Source organism: Chlorocebus sabaeus, chromosome 7 (genome assembly GCF_047675955.1).
Source record: "Chlorocebus sabaeus isolate Y175 chromosome 7, mChlSab1.0.hap1, whole genome shotgun sequence".
NCBI lineage: Eukaryota > Metazoa > Chordata > Mammalia > Primates > Cercopithecidae > Chlorocebus > Chlorocebus sabaeus.
This window is the reverse complement of record NC_132910.1, coordinates 46,738,688-46,766,260: the sequence shown is the minus strand read 5'-3', so window position 1 is coordinate 46,766,260 and position 27,573 is coordinate 46,738,688. Positions and strand designations below refer to the sequence as shown.

Sequence of the window (27,573 nt, the reverse complement as noted above, 5' to 3'; positions counted from 1 at the left end):
AGTGAAGCCATTCCTGCCTCACCGAGGGAGAAGGCTAGGCATTCCTTTCTCAATACTTTCAGGGCAGTTTGTCTGTACTCCTAATATAGGGCTTGTCTCATTTCAATTATATTCACTTGTAAAATCTGTGTTTCATGCCAGTGAGTTCCATGAGATCAAGAATTCTATTGTACTTAACTTTGTATCTCTCAAGCTTAGTACAATGCCTAGAATATCACAGATGTTTAACAATTTTTTAAATTAAAACTGTTATAAAGAATTCCCCGTGAAGTTTATTAAAATGCTCGACATTAATCTTTCCTCTCTGAGAATGTCTAAATAGATGTTCTCTTTGTCTTGAGTGGAATGTCTGTGAAATACTGTGGAATGGAGTCATACATGCAGCCAACGTATTGAGGGATGCCCTTAGGAACAATATGCTAAGGGTACTAGCTTATCAGGTGGAGGAATAAAGGCAGTAGGTGGGGCAGAGGGAGAAATTGACCTGCAGAGCAAACACAACACATGATGAATCCACAGGTTTCTCTGGCCCTTCAGAGTTATAGCACCCTGAGGCCGAGGGGGTGAGCAGACCTGTATTCCCCTACATAGACTCATCAGTGGATGAAGACCCTCCTTTACTCCCTACCCCACCGGCATGTGTAACCACGGCCAAGTCAGCTCTGCACCACTGAGGGTGATTCCAGGAGACAGAAGCTGAGACTTTCACCGTCAACACCTCCAACAGGTGGGACCAGGCCTGAAAGGGGATCCTGGTAGCATACCACAACATCCACTGCCACAAATTCTAAAGAACTGATTTTATTAATTATAAAGAAAAATACTTTTAATCATATTTAAAAAGAAACAAAAAGCAAATGTTTCAGTCAAAGATTTAACTGAACTCAAAATCAGTTTCAAATTGTAATCAAAGAAGGTACAAGGATAGAAAGCTATTATTTTATCTTTCATTTCTATGTATTCATTAATAGCAAGCGCAATATATACTTAAAATTGCCAGTCTACATTCCACCCTACATTGACTTGCTAAAGCTGAACTTTAAGAGCTGCATAGTTTCAAATAATAAATTTTTAGTTAATAAGCCTTCAATTTTCAGTAATTTGCAGAGAACATTGTTGTGCCAATTTCACATATATATATAATTATATGTGTTTGAGTAGATATATTCTTTTTCAGCACACAAACATTAAATACATATAGGTATAAGACCCCTTTCTTTGCAGTATGTTCTATAAACTTTGCTATTTACTTCATGGCTTTTAAATCTAGTTTGACATTTTCAAATAAAAAAACAAAGTCTTCTTCTAGGTCAATATTAATTTATTTATCCATGGTAGCTTTTCACCCTCATGTAATAATATGCAAGAACAATTCACCTATAATCCTGTAGCTAACTGAACTCATATGTGGGTACCGAAGGAACCCCACCTAACATGTAAAGATTGATTCATATAGATATGCATCATAATGAGAACAAAAAAGGTAGAATTTTCAAATTTTCTCTGTACAGGCTAACACCTATTGTTAGCAGGTTCTTGCTAATGTTGTAGACGTTTGTGGGGTTTTTAATTTTTGGATTTTGTTATTTTTTGAGACGAAGTTTTGCCCTGTCCCAGACTGGAGTGCAGTAGCACAATCTCGGCTCATTGCAACCTCTGGCCTCCCGGGTTCAAGTGATTTTCCTGCCTCAGCCTCCCGCCATTTAGCTGGGATTACTGGCATGTGCCACCACCCCTGGCTAATCTTTGTATTTTTAGTAGAAATAGGGGTCTCTCCATGTGGCCCAGGCTGGTCTTGAACTGGTGAGCTCAAGCAATCCACCTGTCTCAGCCTCCCAAAGTGCTGGGATTATAGGTGTGAGCCACCGTGCCCGGCCACTTATGGGTTTTCTCATCTGTCCTGTATCAAGTGAGCTGTGGTGCTCTGCCCAGTAATACTTGACAGAGGGCCATCACATAAATGGCAACTGAAGTTTAAACTCATCAGAGGTGAAGATCACCACGATGCTAAACTTAAATAAGTATGATTACCTCTTACCTAATTAGATGTATGCTCATTTGATGTAATATGGAGAGGGCCATAGTTCTTTCATGAAAAAGCTCTATTTTCAGTTTATAAACCACAAATGAATATTGACTATTAATTTATGTATTTAAGCTTGCTTACAATATTTCACACATTCAAACCATGTAAAATATAAAAATAGGTTTGTGAGACAATCAAAGCAGAGGAAAAAATGGAAATATGCAAGTTAGGATTCAGCCAGGCATGTGCTGAGAACATAACACATCTGCTCTAAAATCCTGCACATTAACAAGACAGCAGTGCCAAATTTCCTAGGTGGGTCTGGTAGTTTTCATTCAGAGAAAAGTTTATTCTGAGAGAATTCAAGTTACCACTACAATGGTGTCCTGTGCAGAACCCTTACTGTAATACAGCTCCCAGTATCGCCACGGGGTTGTTTCTTCCAGTGTCTCTGGTTATAGGCTAATGAGTGAATCCCAAGGCATAAGGTTCAGGCAAAATATTAACACACAAGGTCTTTCCTCAGGAACAATTTGGATTTCAATAGTGCTGCTCCTGATGTTACCATTGTTGATAATGCTGTGGTTGTGTGGCGGGAGTAAGGATAAGATGGGAAAAGCAGCATAGGAGAGTGAGTGGTTAATGGCACAAGCCGAGGGACAGATTGACACATGTTCAAATCCTAGTGCCATGACTTCCTACTGTGACCTTAGTCAAGTTACTTGACCTCTGTGTGCCTTAGTTTCGTCAACCATAACATGAAAAAGATAGAGTTATTTTAAGATTAAGTGAAATAAACTTGTAAAACATATGGCATAGTGCCAGACACAGTGCAATGCTCAGCAAATGATTATAGGTGTTCTTAAAAATGGATATAACAATTTTAAACAACTTTATACGTTTGTTTTGAAACATCAATACTGAGCAAACTTTGAAAACTGGAAAGTCTGTCTTTCCTTTACCATTTCATGTGCCAGAACTAGACTGTCAATCCTAGAGGCTGAAATTCTCTGCTGATTCACCTAAAATTTGACTATAATTTCCAAACCCTCCTGCCCATGCCTGAGGATGGAAGAACATGCCATATGGTCACCCCTTATCCTACAGTCATGAGCTAAAATGGGATTTACACACACCGAAGTTTCATCTTCCGGGGAACAGCAGGAGGGCTCCTCCAGATTTCCTCTCGATCATGTTTGCAAACCAATAAATCACAGCCAGCATCAGAAAGCCTGCTGGCCACAAAGAGGAATAAGGTAGCTCCTGGAAAGAATCAAGGATGATCAAGGTGGCCCTTCCTGGCTTCCTCTCACAGCTCACTCATCATTTTCACTGAGATTATAACTATATTTGTGAACCACCTGTGGATTTGGATCAAGTCTTGTTCATATTCATGAGTCTGTAGTATCCAGCACACTGTCTAAAACAGCAGTGTCCAATAGAAATATCCTGCCAGCCACAAATACTGTTTATACTTTTCTAGTAGCCACAATTTAAAAAGAAACAGATAAAATTAATTTCAGTCATGTATTTCACTGAGTCCAATATGTCTAAACTGTCATTTCAACAGTATTACCAATATAAACAATATTTATGAAATACTTTTCTTTCTTTTAGTCATAGTGGTTTTTCAGAGCTAGTATATGTACCCTTACAATAGCTTCAGTTATGACCAGCAACAGGTCAAGCGCTTGAAAACCTCATGTAGTTTGCGTTGGACAGATAGGCTCCAGAATAATAATAATGATAATAATGGAAGTGCTGTTTCAATCATGTATTATATGTTAGATCATTCAGTCTTTGCAAGGACTCCATGTAAGGAGTGCTATTATTATTCCCATTTTATAGATGAGGAAATTGAGAGCAAAGGGAGATTAAAAATTGCCTGAGGTTTTACAGTTGGTATATGGAGCAGTGAGTCAGGCCAGCATCCAAGTCCATGTGTTTAACCAGCACGCTGGGTACAAAGAAGGGAGGAGGAAACAAGGATTTCTAGATCAGCTGGCAATTCACAAAACATCTTATTCCCTACATGCATAATATGCATAATGTTTATAACTGGTGCAACATCTCACGCTTGTAATCCCAGCACTTTGGGAGGCCAAGGCAGGAGGATCACTTGCGCACAGGAGTTTGAGACCAGCCTAGGCAACATAGCAAGACCTCGTCTCTAATAAAAGTAAAAAAAAAATTAACCAAGTGTGATGGTGTGCACCTGTGATCCCAGCTTGGGATACTACTCTCAGCCCAGAGGCTGAGGCAGGAGGATCCCTTGAGCTCATGAAGTTGAGGCTGCAGTGAGCCATGATCACACCACTGCACTCCAGCCTGGGTGACAGTGAGATCCTGTCTCCAAAAAAAAAAAAAAAAATTATAAGCTCACTATTATTTATAATATAGAAGCATAAAAGGACCTTGGCTTCCTACCTCTCTTCTTATTGCTTGGTCTGCTCTAAATACACCCATTTCCTTGTTTCAAGAATGCAATAGATTCATTCCACATATAGGCTATTTGCAAGAACTGTGTCTTCCCACTTGAAACATTTTACCCTAGGTCTAAAACTGCCTTACTTTCTTCTTTCATTCAGATATATACTGAGATGTCATTCCTACAGACGGGTCTGTCTATCCGGACCTCAACCCTATCACTCGCCTAATCCTAATCCTAAACCTGCTTTATTGTTCTCCATAACGTTTTCCTTCATCATTATTTGTTTTCTTTTGAGTTAACCATCTGCCATAGTAGAATGTAAGCTTCACAAGGACAGAGCTATTCTTTTCTTCCTTGTTGTCTCCAGTGCCTAAAAGATGTCCCTTGCCTGTGGCTGGTGATAAATAAATTAAAACATAAATAAATGAAATAGAATTAAATTGAAAGCACGTGGCTGGGTGTGGTGGCTCACACCTGTAATCCCAGCACTTTGTGAGGCCAAGGCAGGCGGATCACGAGGTCAGGAGATCGAGACCATCCTCGCTAACACAGTGAAAACCCGTCTCTACCAAAAATACAAAACAATTAGCCGGGCGTGGGGGCAGGCACCTGTAGTCCCAGCTACTCGGGAGGCTGAGGCAGGAGAATGGCGTGAACCCGGGAGGCGGAGCTTGCAGTGAGCCGAATTCGCGCTACTGCACTCCAGCCTGAGCGACAGAGTGAGACTCCGTCTCAAAAAAAAAACAAAAAACAAAACAAAAAAAAAAACAGCACATGATGGGGAAAAGCACTGATACTATTCAATGCGAATCATTTGTTCATTTAATAAAAATGCTTTTTTTCCCAAGGAATTCTAGAACATCAAGTAACTGGACGTGATTGCCTCTGCGCTCACACTTGTCTCACCCCCATGGCACTCTAGTACTTACTGTGTTTCTGCATAGCACTTCTCACCTTCGAACCATCATACATTTACTTATTTATTAGTTAATCATTTGTGTTCTGTCCCCCTCACCCCCTTAGAAAGTAAGGTCCACATAGGCAAAGATTTGGGTTTGGTTTTTTCACTGATGAATTCAAAATGCCTAGGGTGATTCCTGTCACAATGTAGAGACTTTAGAAATATCATAAAGGAAGGAATGAATTGACATTTCTATATTTAAGTATCTCCAGTTAAATATGCATGTAATCTCATGAATCATTATGTTGGTTCACATGCACAGAAGTCCTGACTTGTGGCCTTGTGTGTTACTTTTTTATTTTCTACCTGTCTACCCTACTTGGCATAAAACAAAATTAATTACATAATTTCACAAAAATAATGCATTTCTTTAAACAAGCATCCTGAAAGATGTAGGTCATACTATAAAGAGTTCTAGTAGCCTAATGTCAAATGTCTTGGTAGAATTCAGTAGGCTGCCCTGTACACCAGAATAGATGGCATTTTTACTAAGGTACATTTCTGAGTTGTGGTATGTTACAACCATTAAAGCCCACATTAATCCAGTTATAAGTAACAGAGGCCATATTTTGAATTGGATAAGATCAAATATATACTTTAGACATTTTTAGATAAGGGAAAAATGTTTAAAGAATAAATTAATCCCCTTGTTTCATATACATTTTAAGAGTTGTATTAGTTTATCAGGTTATTCCTATTTCAAGATTAAATATTTTAATGTATACCTGATTGTGTCAGTATATATTTTTTCAAACATATATGCTTTTGTAGATGGTCAGAAGTTCCCAAGTTTCATGAATGCCCCACAGATTCATAGGCATTTATAGCTCGTATTTATTCTGAGAAGTAGACAAAAGATTTATAGAACACAGTCTCATAAGTCATATTTTGGGGGGGAATCATCTATACATATGTTATAGGCAGGGCTGGTAACACACTGGACAAAAATGTGTTGTTAAAGTATGTTTTGTGCTGTATGAAAAGTGAAGTTTATGGCTCAAATGCTTATTTGCAAGAAAACAGCTTGTCTGCAATCATTGCATTCTTTTTTTTGTACTCTGAGAAAAAAGCCTTAGCTTTTTGGTATGTCAGGTTCCTCATCCATAAAGTTGGCATATTTCTTATTATTTATCCCTAAGACATACCTTAAAAAATATTGTGATGACATATAATCACTTTTTTCTGAGACTAAAGATGCAGTGTGAATATAAAAGAGCGGCTTGTATGGATTTTTTTTTTCTTCCTCTTTTCTGTAGTGGATGTCATTTGGAGTGCTAGCTGAAATATTTATTTTTTTAAAAAAACTCTTTAACAAGACTATCTGAATACAAATGTGTTTGTCCTATAAATGCCCAAAAGTCAAGAAATAACGAAGAATGGCTGAAATTGTCCTCCCTTCTGAAGAGGCTTTGTTCCCTGGAATTTCTCCCATTTCAATGATCTCAGTGCAGTAAGAGATAGCCCGGACTTGGCACAACTGAAGAAATTACCAAGCTTACCCTTCTGCTGACTTGCTGCAGATCATTCTAACTTCTCTTCCTGGTTATGAGTTATGATATTATGAAAGTGTTTGTGGTAAATTCCTAAGAGAGAACAAAACCTTTATCCCTTACAAAAGCAAAATGAGATTATAAAATAACAGGAAAAAAATCAAAATCGATTGTCTTTATTCTTTCTTCTTTAGTCTCTGTCCTAGTAGCCAACATTTATGATATGCTTACTGTATGCCTAACTCTGTTATAAGACCCTTGTTCATGTTAACTATCATCATCCTCATATGACATCCGACGAAGTAGGTTCTGTTATCTTCATTTTGTAAATAACAAAACAGAATCATGGAAATATTAGCTAACTTGCCCATGTCACTTGTTTAGGAAACACTGAATCTGAGTTTTAAACAAACTTTTTGTAGTCTAGTTCATTGTACACAGTTGCAAAAACATATAACAATTCTTGACTTTTCAAACTATAGAGGGAACTGCATCTAGTTGATTTTTGTTTGTTTTATTGTTTACAATATTTGAGAAGGAAAGATAAGTTAAAAAAAAAACACCAAACTTTTTATTAATTTAATTTGTTTTTTTAGAGACAGGGTCTTTCTTGTCAGCCAAACTGGACTGCAGTGGCATGAGCATAGTTCACTGCACCCTTAACTTTCTGGGCTCAAGCAATCCTCCCACCTCAGCCTCCCTAGTATCTGGGACTACAGATACCTGCTTCCATACTCTGCTAGTTTTTGTATCTTTTGTAGAGATGGGGGTTCTCACTTTGTTGCTCAGCTTGGTTTCAAATTCCCTGGCCTCAAGCAATCCCCAACCTTGGCCTCTCAAAGTTCTGGGATTATAGATATTAGCCACTGCACCCAACTTCAATCTTTAAAATATTCTATATCCTTTATATTTACAAACTACAGTAAGAGATGCTTAGCATAATAATATTTTTCTTCATTTTTAAAAATTCCAGCAAAAAATCAGATACTCTATTCCTGGAAAAGAAAACCATAGCTAACATTTCAGGGTTCTATGGCATTAAGTCAGGAATTTTTCACTTCTAATAAATGCCCAAAGCTCTGAAGGCTAATCTAGTTCTTCCAAAATATGCTTCACTGGTTGGTTCACAGCAGTTATTTCCTGTTAACAGGCAGATTTGGTGATTTAAGCATAAATTCTACTCTGCTATGACAACATAATTAGCTCTTTCCAACATTATTGGAAGAAAGATACATTTTTTCCCCCTTTGAGAACACAGTATTATTACTTTGAGTGACCATGAGATTATTTGCTAGAGGAGCACTTTGAAAATATATTAAAAGGTTTTTTTAAAAAAAAAAATTAGGATGTGTTCATCACCATTGTTCATTGAGTGTGTAAAAGAATTAACTGAAAAGCACTTGAAAGTATGAAAATGTGAATCATAGTACAGCAGCTGTATTTGCTTAATGCAGGGTCAGGCCTAGGTCAGAAAGTGAATAAGTTGACCAGCAGCAGATAACAACATGAAACTCTTCTAAGTACAGAATTTCCAAAGATCAAGAGCCATTTTGTCAAGACCAGTTCAATTTGGGAAGCAAGAGATTTATTTCTGATATTTGGAGTTTGGCTTCTCAGTAAAATTTAAAGAAATAAATATCAGTACAACCATCAACTCTGTGAACACTTGACAGCAATGCTGATTTGGGGGCTGAATGAAGTGGGTATGTAAATGAGTACATTGATAGAGGACTCTTTATGTAACTGCACTGTCCTAGGTTTGTTATGCATGTTACCTTTTAAAATCTTCACAGTGATCCTATACAATATGTACTAGAATTATCTTCATTTTATGGATGAAGAAATGAATACATAGGAACCTCAGTAAGTACAGAACTAGGATTAAACTATGGCAGAGCAGATCCAGGCTCCATGCTTGTAACCACTACAGTAGGATAATGACCCCCAAAGGCATCAGGTCCTAATCTCTGGAATTTGTAAATATTACCTTATGTGGAAAAAGGATCTTTGCAGATTTGGTTAAGGATCTTGAGATGGAGAGATTTTCCTAGATTGCCCAGGTGGGCATTTAAAGGTCATCACAAATGCCTTGTAAGAGAAGGACAAAGGGAGATTGACACAGATTGAAGAAGAGAATGCAGTGTAACCACAGAGGTAGAGACTAGACGGATGTAGCCACAAACCAAGGAATGCCATCAGCCACTGGAATCTGGGAGAGGCAAGTCATGATCTCTCCCTAGGAACCTCCAGAGGGAGCACATAGTCCTGCTGTCCCTTTGATTATGGCTCAGTGAAACTGATTTCAAATATTTGGCCTTTAGAACTGCAAGTGAATACATTTCTGTTGTTTTAAGTTTGTGGAAATTTCCACTGGAAACACAACTGCTATGCGGCATCCATTTTCCAGCAAATTCACATCATGAAGTAACCCACTTCTAAATAGCTGGTGAGCTTGAACAAGTGAGTTAGCCTCTCACAGTTGTGGTTATATAATCTGTATAGTGAGGGGGTTGGACTTTGTGACTTGTAAGACATTTTATAGTTATACATCATAAGGGAAATTGTTTCCAGGCCTTCAGCAAAGGGAATTGCCAGATTATTTTGGGAATTGAATTTAACTCAGCATTTACTAAGGAGCTACTATGTACTCAGCACAAAGCACCAAGATTGATGTGATCTCAAATAATTTTTAAAATTTTAAAATGTAGCATTCAAGGCTGGGATTAAGTTTGTTTTTTGAAGTAAAACTAAGCAGTGACATGATATCAAATAGAAACATGGCCATAACTGTGCAGAGACACATTCCATATCAGGAGTTTCTGTGCAGTGAACTCTAGGCTGAGGATGCAAATTCATTGCATCTTGCCTGTTAACTCCTGCTCCGCTGTGGCCTCCCAGAGCCCTGTGTTGGAGCAGATCCTGAAGCTAAATCCAGATTCTGGAGAAAATATCATGGTCAATTAGGTATAGACACATGAGCTGGAAGGGAATGCAGTGGTTCCAAATGTTTGCCATTCCTACTCTAAAGCACAATAATTAAGATCATAACCACTCTTAACAGTTTCCTGCTGTACCTGAAAGAGTTTCAGGTTTTTCTTCAAAGCAATTGTAGAAATGACAACATTGGTTCCAAAAAGAATGTAGGGACATTTTAATCTAAGTAATCATCAAGAATTACAGAAATGACTGCAAAGTGTCTTTTCAGCCATCAAGACGCTTTTTCTTTTCCTAACTCAGGTGCTATTGGTTTACATTTATTAAAAATGTCAACTCATCTTCTAAAGTGCCCACATTTATTGCCTAACATTTCTTCTGAAAGTAGGTAAAGGAATATAAGTGAATAATTATAAAATACTAACTTATGAAATGTTATGTATGCAACCTACTAACAAAACAGCTTTACTCACCAACGTCTCTTGTTGGCTTTCTTGGTTAAGTGTCTGAAAGTCAGAAGCAAAAGGCTCTGGGGATTTTCTCTGAGGTGAGAGACAGGCCACAAGAAACATTAAGGTAACTTGACACTTTCAGCATTGAACTTTCTGGACCATTGGTCTCAAAGTAGCAGTCCACAGGCCCAATATGGCATCCCACCTTTTTGGTTTAGTCCTCAAAATGTTGGCCCACACAAGTATTTTGATAAAGTTTTAAGTAGCTGACAACATATACAGTTAGAAAAAAAAATCTCATAAAAATCCACATTACCAACTTCTGTTAGTCATCAAATATGGGGTCTGTAGCCCATTGAGCCTGCAATCCTATTGGGAACAGGCAGCCAGAGCTAAGTAACAAGAGTAAAGAGGAAGCTGATTGATTGGTTTTGTACCCGTGTCTCCATTAAAAGTTAGAAAATAAAAGACAACCCAGGTAGGTGTCATGTTTCAAGAAAAAAACAATCTTATGCCTAGCTTTCTCCCGTTTGTTACCTGTATGGCCTCTGGAGACATATGAAACTCAAGTCCTGTGCTAGACAGTGTCAACCATCAACTAGTACAAAAGTAAGCTCTGGGACACTGTGGAAGCACCACAGGGACACACTGTAAACCAGGCTTTTAGAGCCGCAATGCAGAAGCAGATCTGCATGGCTCCCCACAGCCTCCTACAGTGTCCACAGTGCCATACATATCTTGGTGTTCCATAATCTATGAATCAATTCATCAACCAGTGCTTCTCAGATTTTAATGCTGTGCAGAAAACACACCTGTGGAGTTTGTTAAAACTATAGATTCCCAGGGCCCAACCTGAGTGTGGAATCTGCATTTTAATCAAGCACAGCAGGGTAATAGCTGCATATCTCTTTATGAAACATCACCTTCAAGTATTGGCCCTCCCAATTGCTTTGTCTCATTGGTTATGTTTATTTTGATTAGTAGTGATAACAGTAAATGTATAGCCTAATAAAATTTATTAATACTTTGGGAAAAAAGTAGAGTGGGGGATTATTATCTTTTGGGCACTTACTATATGCTAGGCATGTGCTTAGAATTTTATAGGTGACCCTTCCTATATAACCCTGTGAAATTATACCCATTTATCAGCTGATGAAACTAAGGCAGGAAGAGGCTAAGCAATGTGCTCAAGGTTAAATGGATAGTCAAGTGGCAGAGTCAGGACCTAAACCCAGGATTGTGTATGCCAAAACCTTGCTCTCAGCCACAGTGTTAGCCTCCCTCCGTGGCTTTCAGACCTTTTTGACTTACAATAAAAAATAGGTTGATATCATGATCTACTAGACACATACCTACATCCTTACACACAGAAACATATGAATGTACATACACATACACATCTATAAGACTGTGTATATCTTGATAATTTCTGTTTATTCAGCTTCATACTTTTAATGCTAAGTTTTAATCCACTGAAAAGATTTTATAACCCTCTTAAGGGTCGTGACACTCAGTTTGAAACACAGCAATAAACCTGAAATTCCAAAAGAACAATAAGGAATATTAGATACTATAGTTTATGGACCGTATGGCCAAGGTGTGTGTGTGAGCATGATGTGTACCAAATTTTTGCAGATGAGTAATCACCTCTCATTCCAGAACTCTCTGAGTAATAATAAATGTAATTATAACAATTTATTACATATGTTGTGCTTTATAATTTTCCAAACTTTCCAGGTTCATTATCTATTTTAATATTCACAAAACCTGATGAAGTCTAAAAAACAACAACAGTAATAATGTAACATATCACTTATATCTTATTCTGTGGAATTTAAGGATTTAGATTTCCACTAGGATAGTCTACTGAAATATACCCATTGAAGAATTACTTACTTCATAATATCGGTCTATCACATCACCAATATTTTGTTTTCTTAAAAAAAGTTATTCTATGCTTAATGATGGATAGAAAAAAATAAAAAATATTTTATTCTAATAAATCCTTCTGCATAATGAAGTACCTTTGGTGAGATAATACATATTTTTAATAAATGTAAATCATTTTTAAATTGGATAAAAACATGCTTATCTTCTTCAAGGCAATAGTATCCACAACCTGCCCGCTTAGCTACCACAGGGAGATCTTTTTGCTGATATTTTGTCCTAGTCTTCTAAAATCAGCAGGGCTCAAAGGTGGAGAGGTGTTAGTATGACCCATGATACTAGAGCCTCCACTTTCCTATTATAGGTATCACTGATCGTTTTCAGACAGTAACAGGCAGAGGTGCTCAAGAAATGGCACTGGGAAGAGGCAGGATGTTCTGCCCCTTTTGTAAATATGCACGTTGACACGATGGGCTTCCTTCCACACTGTTTTGGGTAGGCATTTCCCTCCCCTATCCTCTCTGTCCCATGGATACAGAAAATTAGTTTTGCCAAAATAATTCTTAGTGCATTTACAATCACCGGGGCCTGAACTTTCATCTGCTTTTGTGGAGTATATTATATTACTCTCCAGGATTTATACAAAGAATTTGCTAATTTTTTAAAATATTAAATTTCTGTAACTCACTTCTCTCCCTAGTTTCTAACTCTTATACACACCTGTAGATCCAAGTGTCCAAAAAGTTCTGTGAAAGTTGTTCTGAGGGGAATATTATAAGCTGTTGTCTTCAAAGATGTATCAACTCCTTGACTTTTGAAACAATTTCTTCTATTATTTCTCTTGGACACATAATTGCAACCAAGAAGTACCTTATTCCACAAAGGATAAGCTTTCCCCCCTAAAATGTATATTTAAAATCTTAGTCTGTTCAGTAATAGGTCCTTACAGCAAAAGCATCCTTCAGAATTATCTAGTAATTCATTTTCATTTCGTAAATATGGAAAATGAAGGCCAGAAAATCTGTCTCCCAGTGAGTCTTCTTTTCTGCTAACCGCATTGTCAAAAAGCAGAGCTAATGTTTGCAGAATGCCATGAATTCATGTATTCTGTATCACAGCTAATTTGTAACCACAGTATATTGTGCAAAAAAAAATCATTGAAAGCATCAAAATTCTACCCCCAATAAATGAGACTCTGTGTGCACATGTGTGTGTCCAAAGGGACTTTCTTTGGTTATGTATAAATGGAAAATAGAAATCTATATTGTTTCAGGTCTGATTCTACATCTGCTAATTGGATTTCAGTGTATGGATTTAGTAAGCCAATATTCATGTTCTTAAGTAAACATCTCTCTGAATGCATACATATGACGATAGCTTTTAATTGGCAGAATCAATGACTAAGTTAGATGCATATCAAGTTGACTTTGCGAAAGTAATCTAGGTTATTAATGAAAGGACTTCATACTTATTTTAGTAATAGTCTTATAACTAATGGAAAGAAAGCAGAATGTAGAATCCTAAAGGTCTTCCAAGGGCAGAAATTCGTCTTTTTTTTTCTGACAGGAATGGCCACATTATTCTGAACCATTCTGTTTTACATCTAATTCCTAGCTGACAAGTGTCCGTTTTTCATTCTTATTCATTCGTCACCCTTGTGTTCACTCTGCCTGCAAGGCAAACGGCCTGCCTTCTATCACATCTCTCCGAATGATAAAAGATATGCTTAAAATCTTATCTACCCTCCCCTCACAGAGTAGCAAGGAGGTGTGCTGAAATGAGCGGCTTCTGTGCTGCACAGCCGCGATATACCCTATGCTCATTACAGAATCTGAAAGCCAGAGAGGTTTTACGGCAGGAATTAGAAGTGTTTTTCAGGAAGAAGTATTGCCTTGTGGGGGGTTAAGTGTGAGATCATTCTAGAAATTAGATAAAATTTATAGAGCTTAAAGCCAAACCCTTAAAATAATTCTGTGGTATTCAATGATGGTTTATTAAGCCTGTCTCTGGAAGTAGATGCCTATATCCATCGCCATTCTCAATTAGGAAACAAAGGTCTACATAAAATACGCCTTCCTATGGCAAGAATTAGAAAACTGTGCCAAAAATTGCACCATATTCTGAGAAGAATTACAGCATGCTGCACTCAAACCCATTGCCCATTAATGGTGCTACTAACTTCTGTCACCTTAAAATTTTGGAAAAGAGTAGTAGATACCGTTGGGACTCAGAAAACAATACCCCAAAATGAAGGCCCCAGAAGCAAAAGTTTTTCTCTGACCTTCTCCTGCCCTCCTGTCTCTCAGTGCCTTCTTCCCCAAGGCCAGCTATGGAAAAGACAATCCCTCTCTCCCCCAGGCGAGTCATAGAAACCCACTTAGTCCAAAACCAGCCACAAAACTGAAAAATATTATTCTAAATTTCCAACCTCCTTTTTGTGTAAAAAGTAACCATAAAAAATTCATCTAACCTACCTTGTGTGATCATAGGTCATCAGATCCCCATTCCAGAGAGGGCCCTGCCTGACACCCAGGTGAAGGAAGGAATGAATGCTCAGAGAGGCCAGGAAGAATCTAGACCCACAGTCTTGCCAGATCTCTCCACTCAGTCTATTAACATTAGGTCAGATCCTTTTTGTCCAATCATATTTCTACACACTGTCCAGTTTTTGTTGAACGGAAGCATCAAAATGGGCAATTATCCCTGGATCTTTATGTCTTCATTCCAAAGGCTCCCATGCGTATATGTTAAGTAAAATTTGTCTGTCTTCTCTCCAATTAATCTGCCTTTTGTGACTTAGTTGGTTTTCTACTGAACCTTCAGAGGGCAAAAGAGAACTTTTCCCTCTGCTCCCGCAGTACCCAGAATGGTCATTTCCCCACTTCCTGGCCACTCCTCATCACAGCTGGCTTCTGTTCCCCTCACTCCTAAACTTCCCAGACCAATGACTTCTCTCCTGTGAGTGCTTCTGAGTCCACCTCATTTCTCCTATTGACCTCCCCACTTTTTAAAACTTTATTTTCCTCTTGGATGCTCTGACACTAACTTCCTTGGGTTTTCTCCTACCGCTTTGTTCACTCTATATCATTGGATGACAGCTTTTCCTCTTGAACGTAACTCTCTTCTTTTTTTTTTTTTTTTTTTTGTTTATGCTGTAGCCTCTCCCTGGTGATGCCATCTATTTCCAGTGCCTCAGCAATTGCCTAGTTGGTGAAGCACAAGAAATCCTACCAGGCCTTCTTTTCCAAGCCCTAGACCTGTGGTTCTCAACTGGGGGTGACTTTTCCCTTTAGGGGACATCTGGCATTGTCGGAAGGCACTTATTTTGTTAAGGTTGGGATGGGGTTCTAGTGGCATCTAGCAGGTAGAGTTCGGGGATGTTGCTAAGCATCCTGCTATGCAAAGAACAACTACCACAAGGAATTACCCAGTCCCCAAAATTAATAGGGTTAAGGTTTAGGAACTATGATCTGGACTACTGTACTTTTCAGTTTGAATGTTTCACAGATATGCCAAACCTAACATGTACCAAAATGAATTTATCTTTCTCTCTGCTTCCCTGCCCAAGTTGATACTATGCCACTAAGTGTTTGTACCAAGTTAACAATGCAGTAGCTAAGAATATAACATTATTCTTGCCTTCTGGCATTCTCCAAATACCTACATCTTCTTCAAGGTATGATCTAATTATTTCTGGAATTACTTCCTTCTCTTCCTGTCCACTATACTAGCTGAGTTCAGGACCCCATCATCCCTCATGGTTTATTCAAATGAGTCCCTAACTAACTTCAGGCTCCTCACCACGCCTCCTTCCATCAGTCACTCTGATGGATACTCTTGGTCTCTGACCTCACTCCTTTGAGGGTTTGCCATTCCATAGCATGACAGAAAGGCTTTTCATAAGCACACCTCAGCTTACCTTTCTAGTCTTCTTTCTGTGTCTTGTACATCTTCATCCAAAGTACCTAATAAAATGTCTACCATATGGAGACAATGAATAAATGTTAAATGAAATTGCTCTATTTAAATACATATATGCCTTTTTCTTGTTCTTAGCCCTCATTTTGTGATATCTTGGTTAATTTAAATTAGAGTGAGTCCGTATGTTATTTAATTTGAGAACTCATTCCAGTTATTATGTCTTTGCCCAACCCCACATCAGGCAGAAGTTCCTCAGAATTATTTTTTACAAACAAGATAAATCTTGTCAAGAACATTTTAGCCCATAAATGATATTCACTGCTGTTCTTTTTATTGGTATCTGGTGTTTCATCAAATTTTATCTCAGTGCAGATAAAAAAACCAAGAGAAGCCACCACATCAGAAGAGAAAATTTTTAATGTTTCCATTGGAAGAATACGAATTAACCAAAAGAGATGTCAGGGGGATGTGTGCGGTGGCAAAATGTAGAAAATCTGTATCAGCAGGTTCTAAGACAGCCATTGATTATTATGCTGTGATGCTCCAGGTAATTTGGTCAACATGTGTTTTGGATGTAAGACAATGGCATGGTTTAGATAACTTTAAAGTTATGATAACTCTGTGGATTCCAAATGTTCATTTCTTTTTGTCATTGTTGTTGTTGAGATGAGGTCTCACTCTTTCACCCAGCCTGGAGTACAGTGGTGCAATCTCAGCTCACTGCAACCTCTGCCTCCTGAGTTTAAGCAATTCTTATCCCTCAGCTTCCCAAGTAGCTGGGACGACAGTTGCACACCACCATGCCCAGCTAATTTTTGTATTTTTAGTAGAGACTGGGTTTCGCCATGTTGGCCAGGCTGGTCTCAAACTTCTGACCTCAGGTGATTCACCTGCCTTGGCTTCCCAAATTACTGGGATTATAGGCATAAGCCACTGTGCGCGGCCCCAAATGTTCATTTCTACAATATACTCAATGTCTTGACAATCAAATTAGAAGCATTTTTCTGATAGAAATTCTGTCACATTTGGAGGTCTCTTGTCTTGCCTCAGACCCTCATAGATCTATAATTTTCTCACAACCCTTATAATCTTGAGGGTTTTCTTCTACCGAGAATTCCAACAATATGGCACGTGTGTAACAATGCAGTCTTTTCTTAGTGCATTTTTTCAGGTGCTTTCTGGTAGAGCTCTATTAGGGATATACTTGAGAGCAGGGGTCCCAACCCCTGGGCTGAGAACTGGTACTGGTCCGTGGTCTGTTAGGAGCTGGTCGCACAGCAGGAGGTGAGTGGCAGGCTAGTGAGCATTAGGGTAACACCTGAGCTCTGCCTCCTGTCAGATCAGTGGCAGCATTAGATTCTCATAGGAGCATGAACCCTATGTGAACTACGGATGTGAAGGATCTAGGTTGCACACTCCTTATGAGAATCAAAGTAAGGTCTGATGATCTGAGGTGGAACAGTTTCATCCCAAAGCCATCCCTGCCACACCCACCCCAATGGTCAGTGGAAAAACTATCTTCCGTGAAACCAGTCCCTAGTGTCGAAAAGGTTGGGGACCACTGCTCTAGGGTCTTCAGGTTTCCACTCATTAGTTCAATCCACTGCAATGCTGCTTTCAGATTCTTACATCTTTATCAGGGACCTGGGATGACAGAACAGAGGTATTAATTTTTTATTACAATTCACTGGGTAAAATTCTAATAACTTTTTATTGGAAGGAACTGAACCGTACATGCATGAAATAAAATTTTTGTAGACTTTTAAAAAAATGCTACTTCAAAGTTCTATGACTAAATTAATTTTTTAACTTTAGAAATTAGATTAAATGTATACAGAGTTTAAAGCCAAACCATTAAAACAAAATAATTATATGGTATTCAGTGATTATTTAGTTAAACCCATCTCTTGAAGTATGTGCCTCTGATGTGTTTAAAATGAAAAACTGGCTTCTAACATTTCTGTGCCCATCTAACAACAGTTTGTAAAACTCAGCTGCATATCCCTATGTCAACTATAACTAGATAAATACATAATTAGGTACCTGGGATATCTGAGCAGAGATGACTAGTGTTCTAATTGATGAATGGCCATATGATTAAATGTAGTGATATCTTGGGGCTCTTCTCAATTCTCTTTTCTCTGCCTTGTACTTGAGGCTCCTGAAGAAATTATGTTTCTTCCTTACAGATTCCAGCATTCTGTTTTCCACTTTGTTTTATTATTATTATTATTATTATTATTATTATTATACTTTAAGTTCTAGGGTACATGTGCACAATGTGCAGGTTTGTTACATATGTATACATGTGCCATGTTGGTGTGCTGCACCCATTAACTCGTCAGTTACATTAGAGCTATACCTGTTTTCCACTTTGAAATGGAAACTCACCTAGAGTATTCATCGAAAGATTCCAGAGTTACTGGAGCTTCAACAGTATCCATTGTGAGAAAAGAGGAAAATATGTATATACATAAGGGAGTCTGTAGATATAAGAATCAAGAGAATGGAGTTCTTTTGACTTAAAACTGTGATCATCATAATTGATGGATAAAAAATACTAATGAAAAGCAATTAATGAACTTTATTAATTGTTAAAATAAGGACTGCCAAAGGCTTCCATTGAAGTTTAAAGTAGGAACAGTTCATAGCCTCTGAATTTCACAATTTCTTCCACATAATATAGTCACCAGATTTAGTAAACTACTAATAACATGTGGTTAAACAAAAATGCAAGTCCAGGCACCGTGGCTCACACCTATAGATTCAGCACTTTGGGAGACTGAGGCGGGAGGACCACTTGAAGTTAGGAGTTTGAAACCAGCCTGGGAAACATAGTGAGACTCTATGTGTACAAAAAACTTTTTTAAAAACATAGCCAAGCATGCTAGCATGCACCTGTAGTCCCAATCACTCAGGAAGCTGAGGCAGGAGGATCGCTTGAGCCCAGGAGTTCCAAACTGCAGTGAGCTATAATCACACCACTGCACTCCGGCCTGGGACATGGAGTGAGATCCTGTCTCAAACAAATAAACCAAAAAAAGCACAGATAAAATACTAAGTCAGAAAATTTTTTGTACTCTCTGTAAATGAATAAATGTTATTTAGTTAGTTTTGACATGTATTTTGTCACTTTTACATTCCAGATCTACGGAAGACATTTGAGCAGGAACCCCTAGGAAAGGAAGTGTCTTTGGAACAGGAAGTCTTACTCCAGTGTCGACCACCTGAAGGGATCCCAGTGGCTGAGGTGAATAACAGCAGTTCTTTGCATTTAGCAATTGGCACTAAGTTATTCTAACAGGGGCCTAATCCCTGGCTAATGGTGCAGTGAATTAGGGTATGGCATGATGAATGGTTGGTAATGGAGTCCTAACTGCCTGCTGCTGGCAAAATAGATTGATTGGGAACTGATTAATGACTTGGGAGTCAATTAGAATGCCCCATTGGACAAAGCCACGGGCAGCTTGGTTTAATTTTGTCATTCTCTTTCAAGAAATCAGAAATACTGCTTTATTTTATCTGGCACTTATCACAGAGAGAGATGGTATGACTTAACAATGTGCCATCAATTTTATTATTGTTCTTGCTGATATGCAAAAAATGTGAGTGTAAGAAGACAGTGTGTTTTTCTGTGTCTGTGAGTCTGTTCACCTAACATATGTATTTTCCATTCCATGATGTAGTCATAGACACACCTAAAAGCCATGCCCACACACCTTGCATAAAAACATGTTTTAGGAGTAACAGGTGTCCATTAGTTTCTTCCTATAAGCTTTCCATCAAGTCCTTCATTTTCCATTTTTTGTTTCTGCTAGAACAAAGCCTACTGGTTGCTAATGAAGTATTACAAATCAGATGCATACCATGACTTTTCATTAGCACCACACAATACAATGCCCTTTGAAAATATCTCTCTTTGGGGAAGAGGACTCTGTGACCCAGAAGAGATTGCAAGCACTCACCATCATCTTAGATCACACTGTTGAGGAAAACTAATACTGTGTCTTTCATTTGTTAACAAATAAATCCTAAACTCTAAAAACAGGTTACCCTTTAAATGATTATTAAGAGACATACTTATATGCATCTGACACTATTGCCCTAACTGACCCCGTGTCCTACAAGCCCAAGCACACATTAATTTGACAAGTGGCATAGCTGCCAGTTTGGTGGTGGTCCTTGTTGGCCTCCAAACTACATTGAGTCATTTGAAAGTTTTACTCTTTATTGCATGTGTTGAAAGAGGCATATTTCAGTTGTTGCAATTTGGACTTATATATGGGTTCAATGTATATGAATTTTTAAAAATTAAGCCCTGAAGTTGTGCCTATCTCTGAAAGTGAAAAATAATACTATTGAGACTTTCAACACAGTCCAAAAAGCAATTAATAATTAATAATGTACTTAAACTATTTTATTTCTCATAGTTTTTCAATTTTTTTCAAGAAGTAAAGATGAGGTCAGGTAGTTCACTGGTCCCCTGACAACAAACTCAAACATCTGATTGTTCTTTTAATAGTAATAATAATAATTAATTAATTGAAAATTTAGGCAGAGTCCTTATGAAATAACTCCATTTTTCTATCATAGCCATTCATATCTCTATAAGTCAATGCAAATAACTCAAAGGAAACTTTAATGAAATTCCTTTTCTTTTTTTTACTTTGAAAGAGAGCTATTTTTTGCCTTAAATTGGCATCTCATGCCAATTGTTATCAGAGACTTTGCTTGATAGTAGCTATTTCATTCAACGGCATCAAAACCTTATCTCCCAGCACTAAGACACAGTATGATTTAGTACGACTAGAAAGGAGGAAACTCTTCTCTATTCAATATTTCATTTTGATAATTACAATAGTGCATATGTCTTCTTAATGGTATTTCTAAAATTTTAATGCACACCTCCTCCATGAAACCACCTTAGAAACCAAAACAGATCATGAGCAACATGGGTATCCATGGCATCATTTTTGCTCAGGGCTTCTAAAAGGTAACTGATCCTTGCAAAGACTTTAGGTGGGAAGATCTTAGTAATTTCTTCATTTTTTTCAGTCTCCTCGACAAAGTAGTGCACTTCGTCAAGGAGTAAAGATTCATGACTGCAAACTAATTGGCTGTGAATTCTATCTGTATCATCACTAGAGAAGAGACCAATTAAAACTTGGCAAGCTCAAAAATCATATACCCATTTGACATTCAAAGAACTATATTTAATATGCATTTCTTTTTCATTTTTTAAAGTCAGAAGAGAGATCAAACACACATGCTCAAGAGCAGGCTAATAAATTCCTGTGTAGATTCTTTTCAACACTATTAAAATCACCAAGATCAGAAGGCTAATGAATACCTTAACATGACATATTACAACTGCCATTTGCTCAAGAGGAGCAGATAAATTAAAAAAGAAAGGGATGAAAGGTAACTTGGTGAGTTAAAGGATTATACAATCATTTTCCTTCTAATATAAATGTGTTCATTATTTAATATTTCATTTATTTGTTTAAAGAATCTTTAAACATAAAAATAGGATAAAGTGAAATATTGATGTTAAAGGAAAACCAGCAGGTAAAACTCATGTGTTTTGTAATAATTAGATCAGACTTTGGAAGATGAAGCCAGACTGGATTCGTGCTCCTTTTGTCTCCAAGGCAAATAATTCCAAGAAAGAGTCAGGCAAAAAATGTTCAATGAACATATGGCTGATTGTTTCAATTGATCTTTGTTTTATAAACATATGTCTAGTTCTATTGAGGAAGTAGTCAGGTACATTCTTTGCAGAATGTCAGGAAGCAGTAATTCCTTTTCTCTCCAAATCAGTAAGTTTGTCAAGAATGCTAGTCTTAGTTTTGATATACCACTTTGGGTACAAATAATGGCATAGGCATTTCTAAGGTAGTAACATTTTACTTCTTCCCTATTTTGGCATCCTATAATCTCCACCATAGAATGTTTTCTAATTTTCTTACAGAATTCCAGGTTCAAACCCAAGCATCACCATTTTTTACTTCAGTCAAGGTACTTAAATACTGTGAACCAAAGTTTCCTCAACCATAAAGGGGAGATGATAATAGTGTCTATGCAGAATGTGGTCATGAGGTTTAAATGAGATAATATATGCAAATCACTTAGAACATGTCAAAAGCACTCAAGAAACATTAGCCATTGTTGGTATTATTAATATATTATAATTTTTTAATTCACACAAGACCAAGCTCAACCTCTTAAATTCAAAATTCTTACTGAGTAACTTGCCCCTCTTCTTGGCACTGTGGGGTACACAGAGGGGAAGCTTCTGTTCTAAGAATCACCAAGATGCTCTCCTGTATTCGTTACTTTGGTTGGAGTCCACACATGCTACAGATGAAGACAATATTGTGAGCTTTAAAATAAGGAAATGCTCTTTCAACAACACTACCAAATAATTGGTTAATGAAACTACTTATAGCAAGTCGTGATGTGCTGCTGCCCTTACCCTAATGTTTTGTTTTGTTTTGTTTTGTTTGAGACAGAGTCTCGCTCTGTCACCCAGGCTGGAGTGCAGTGGCATGATCTTGGGTCACTGCAACCTCCACCTCCCAGGTTCAAGCAATTCTCGTGCCTCAGCCTCCTGAATAGCTGGAATTACAGGCGCACACCAGCACACCCAGCTAATTTTTGTATTTTTAGTAGTGACAGGGTTTCACTATGTTGGTCAGGCCGATCTCAAACTCCGTGCCTCAAGTGATCTGCTCACCTCAGCCTCTCAAAGTGCTGGGATTACAGGTGTGAACTACTACGACTGGCCCCTTACCCTGATCTTTAAAGCTACTATTGTTCATTCAGTCCTTATTGACTCAGGACACTAAACCAGCCCTTACATTTTCTCCCAAAGAGGAAATTTAGCCTGAGGCTACTCTTGGTAGGTCTCCTTTTCAGAGCCCAAGGAAAGAGGGTGACAAAGAAAGTCTCAGAGGAGGAAGCGGTCAACCAAGGACTCCTTATATTTGTTTAGACTAAGCCCTTTCCAATAAGAAAACAGGGGATGCTAGGGATGAAGCACAACAGTTTCAGAACTCTAGGCTTGGCTGCTCCTTCTCTGTTCTCCCTAAAGTCCTTTCTTTATATCTAGGGATTTTATTCCAAATATTTAATAACTGCATGGATTCCTTAGCACAAGAGCAGACTCTTAGGGGCCTAGTGGTATATCAGATACAACCCTTTAGCCACGGGGTCACAGAGTATCCAGAAATCCCAGGCAGCCAGCCAGGGCCTGGGGTGAGAGACACTCAGTAGTTTAGCAACAGATACAGAACTGTTTCCACACTGAATACCTGGCATGGATGAACCAGTGTGCCTGGCTAAACAGCAGCCCCCACATGCCACAATTTTATATAGCTCTACCTACTGATTGTATTGAAATTTATCTGTTTACTCTTCTTCTTGCCTGACAAGCTCGTGATGAAATAAGGAGCAAAAAGTTTTTTGTTCATGTTTTATCTCTAACGCCAGCAGGTTATAAGTCACTTAGTAGATGCTCTAAGTATATTTAACTAGATGACAGAAAGACGCCCTGCTGGATGTGACACGGAGGCAGCACCTCAGGAGATGGAACACTCAGAAAAGGATGCTTCTCGTCCCTAAAGATGCAATCCTACTGAGAGATCTTGGTGTGGGATGACAGACTCCATCAGTCTGAACCCTGAGGGTGGGGTTCCAAACCACTAGGACCAGGAACCAAGGCCACTGGGAGTGGGAGACAATTGAGTTCCAGGACAATAAGGGAGGTGTTAATAAGAATAATATTAAAATTTTCAAGTAAACTAGATGAAAGAAAGGAAAACAAATCCCAGGAATACTCTAAAATGATATAGCTCAGTGTTTCCTTTAATAACACTTTTGTTAGGATCAAGCCAAAAATATGATTGTTTTCTTCCATTTCTGGTGAGGCGTTTGCCTTTCTTTCAACAGATAAACCTTCCCCCCGTCTCCCTGAATAAGCAAGAAAATTAATACACCCATGGAACTGGTGCTGGGTTATTCCACTAGCATAATAGCAGCACTCTATGAAATTAATCCCTCTTTGCTCATTTTATTTTATGCCTAGAAAATGTTACTGTCACATGGAGAGCCAGAAATATATTTAGAGATGCTTTATCAGATTATCTCTTTTGGAGAGTACTGGGATGAAAACATCAATGGATACAAGATTTGTTGGCATGGCAGAAGGAGCAAAGCTGAATTTTTCTCTAAAACCTGTGATTTGTTTCACCTTTAACAAGGGGATAATTGCTTCTCTAATTATAATTGAGCTATTTCTCATAGGAGTTTAATTGGAGGAACAGGGCACAATGTTCAACTTACTGACCCAGTTGTGCTTAGAAACTGTCATGTTATTTATCAACATTTGCATCTCGAATTAGCAAGAGGGAAAATATGGGGTGAAGTGCAAAAGAATAGACTATTTTGCTGAGTGTAGTCATGATAAACAGGGAACAGATTTTTTTAAGCTGATACTGACAGGGCAGAAAGCTGGTGGCAGCTGGAGGCGCCGCCAAATGTGCAGCATCAGGTGGCTCTCCATCTAATTGATTATTAATATGGCCGCTGAACACTTTCTTTCATGAGTCCTTCACATTTCCCTGCCATTCTCCCATAATAGGAACTTCATATTGGTGAATTTCCATGCAGGTATGTTGTCTCTGGAGTGGTGCTTTACACTCTTTCCAGGCAAAAGAGTTTAGAGAAGAAAGAAGAATCTGAATACCACTTTGGAGGGAGATGTTGCTTTCAGTGCCAGTAATTATCCATTGGAATTTTCTCCTACCGTGTGTGTAGCTACAAGACAGAGTTTTGATTAGGATATGATTCTCAGCCTTGAACACAGGTTTTCAAAAGTATCAGGTTCCCTTACTAGCAGTCACCTTTCAAGCTTTGCTTTGGTCCAAACAACATTCGCCAAAGTCACCTCCTTATTATGATCATCCCATACTTTTTGGGGTGAAAAATTATGGGAAAAATCCCATATTTGTCTTCCAATATCTGCCTCTAATAGTTATACACAGAGATCACCACAAGCCCAGAAACCATGTAAGCCAAATTAAAATTGCAATAAGTTAAAGCAATGAAAGATCCATTTTAAAGCAAAGGAAATAATAGATTTTATCTGACTTATTATACATCTGTGGCTTGATTTCTGCATGTACTTAGTGATTGCTTTGAGCCTATAGTATAAAATGTAGATTTCCAAAAATCATCAATTCACTTATACAAGAAGTATTTACTGTAGATGCTTGGTGTGCTAGACATTTTTCTGGTTGCAGGAAATACGAGTCAGTCAAGTCCCTCGAGGAGAAAAACAATAAGCAAGAATGTAAGAAAAATGAGTGAGATATTTTCAGATAAACAAGTTAAAGGAAATAAGGTCATATGAGAGATGGTGATGGTTGTTGGGGATTGAGGATGACTTTAGAGTTCAAGGAAAGTCTATCTGAAGAGACAGTAATGGAGCTGAGATCTGAAGGTAAGGAAGGAGCTGTCTTGAAAAGATCCAAGTAAGAAAGCTCCAGGTGATGGGAGCAACAAGGACAAGTACCCTCAGGAGGAGGTGATTGGTTACAGGGTTAAAAAGGAGGCCAGTGTGTCTGAGACCCAGTGAGCAAGGAGGAAGGCAGGAAGACGTTCAGTCAGGAAAGGGGGAACGAGGGCGCGGACTTGCAGAGACGGTAAGTGATTTGGAGTTTTCTTTAAATGCCTGAAAAGCCAATGGACACATGAAGGAATTGTCGAGACCTGACATATACCTTTAAAAGATCATTCTGGCTGCTGCATGGAAAATGGATTTTAGAAGTGCAAGAATGGATTTGGGGACACCTTTATGGATTTATTTAATGATGAAAATCTAGAAAACATTTAGTCTTTGAGGAGAAACTGAAATGTTCCATGTGGAAATTCAGCAGACCCACTAGAATGAGCTTTCAGATGACCTAAAATCAATGGTTAATAAGCCTCAGCTGTTTTCGAGTACGGTCTCTATCTCAGTAGAGATAAGGCAGCAGGCAAAGACCTAACCTGTGCCCATAATCACAGAGCAGGAGGGTTTTTAAAAATGTTTGTTGGCCTTCATTTGTTCAAAAAAGGTTTTTCTTCAATAAGTTCCCTTGCTTTGGGATTTCTTCCAATGATTCTTTATATGCCTACACACACTAACATAAACTCATTATGGAGTCAGAGAGAGCAAAAACGCATATTTTTCTAAAGATTGTCAGACTTAGCTATAGACCTGAACACTTTTAACTGGTAAGAAGAAAGGCTGAGAGTTACTTATACTGAAAGGCAAGTTTATAGTAAAAACTGGTTAGGAACTAGCTACAAATTAGTCAGTTTGTTGCCCTTTTGCCCTAGAAAAGTTAGCCTTTTAGGGACACTTCAATGCCATTTTGTTCCCTTGGATGGTGCTATTACATATAGTCATTTTACTTTGGGTTTTGGTTGGTATTAGTTCATTTGTCAACATGCTTTTATCTCCTCATCGTTGAACTTAGGTTTTAGAAGTTTTCAGATTTCAAGACAAGTTCACCTCTAAAATACGGCCTCTGTATGTTCAACCCTCAAAAGCAATGAGCTAGACATATGTGCAATTAAGAGAGTGTTTCCCCAGCAGGAAAACAAATTCCCTTTCTTGGCAAATGCCTTTCCTTTGCAGAAGTAACAACAACTGAGCAAAATGCCACTAGTTTCCACTTGCTTTTTTTAATCCTTTGGCTATCTTTTTTTTACCATTGTCTAAAGATATAATTTCAGCTTGCTTAAAGACAAACATTTTTTTTAAAGCACAAAAATACCCAGGCTTCCACAAACCTACTGAAAGGTGCAAAGTATATTTCACAGTGGTCAACACAGAAGTGAATGGATACTTGTTTTTATTCCAAAACTGAGAAGCAAAAATCTACATAGTAGCCTCTGGTTTTTAGCAAGAGAGAACTGTTTTGATTGTTTAAAGCACCTACAAGGGAGGGTGAGATACCTTTCACCAGTGGGAGAAATAAGAAAATAATACTAGGATTTCAAACTCTGGAGCAATTAGAGCCAAACCTACCTGTGAAAGTCTACAGAAGACTATTAGCTGTCAATATCTTTTAGAATTCTCAAGGCCTTGGCCAGGCATAGGGGTTCACGACTGTAATCCCAGCACTTTTGGAAGCTGAGGCAGGTGGATCACCTGAGATCAAAAGTTTGAGACCAGCCTGACCAACGTGGTGAAATCTCATCTCTAATAAAAAAGAAATACAAAATTAGCTAGGCGTGGTGGCACATGCCTGTAATCCCAGCTACTCGGGAGGCTGAGGCAGGAGAATCGTTTGAACCCAGGAGGCGGAGGCTGCAGTGAACTGAGATCGCACCATTGCACTCCAGCCTGGGCAACAAGAGTGAAACTCGGTCTCATTAAAAAAAAAAAAAAAATTGTCAAGGCCTTGCAATTCTAACTGTGG

General features: G+C 38.2%; 1 protein-coding gene across 2 annotated transcripts in view; it reads left to right on the top strand.

Moving 5' to 3' along the window:
• The window catches only part of UNC5C (unc-5 netrin receptor C), a 383,755-nt gene that overhangs the window by 256,926 nt on the left and 99,256 nt on the right, over positions 1-27,573 (top strand). For both annotated transcript variants that reach the window (XM_007999311.3, XM_007999310.3), the window contains exon 4: positions 19,249-19,352. In XM_007999311.3, coding sequence (XP_007997502.2) covers positions 19,249-19,352 — 104 coding nt within the window. The remainder of the gene's footprint in view (positions 1-19,248; positions 19,353-27,573) is intronic.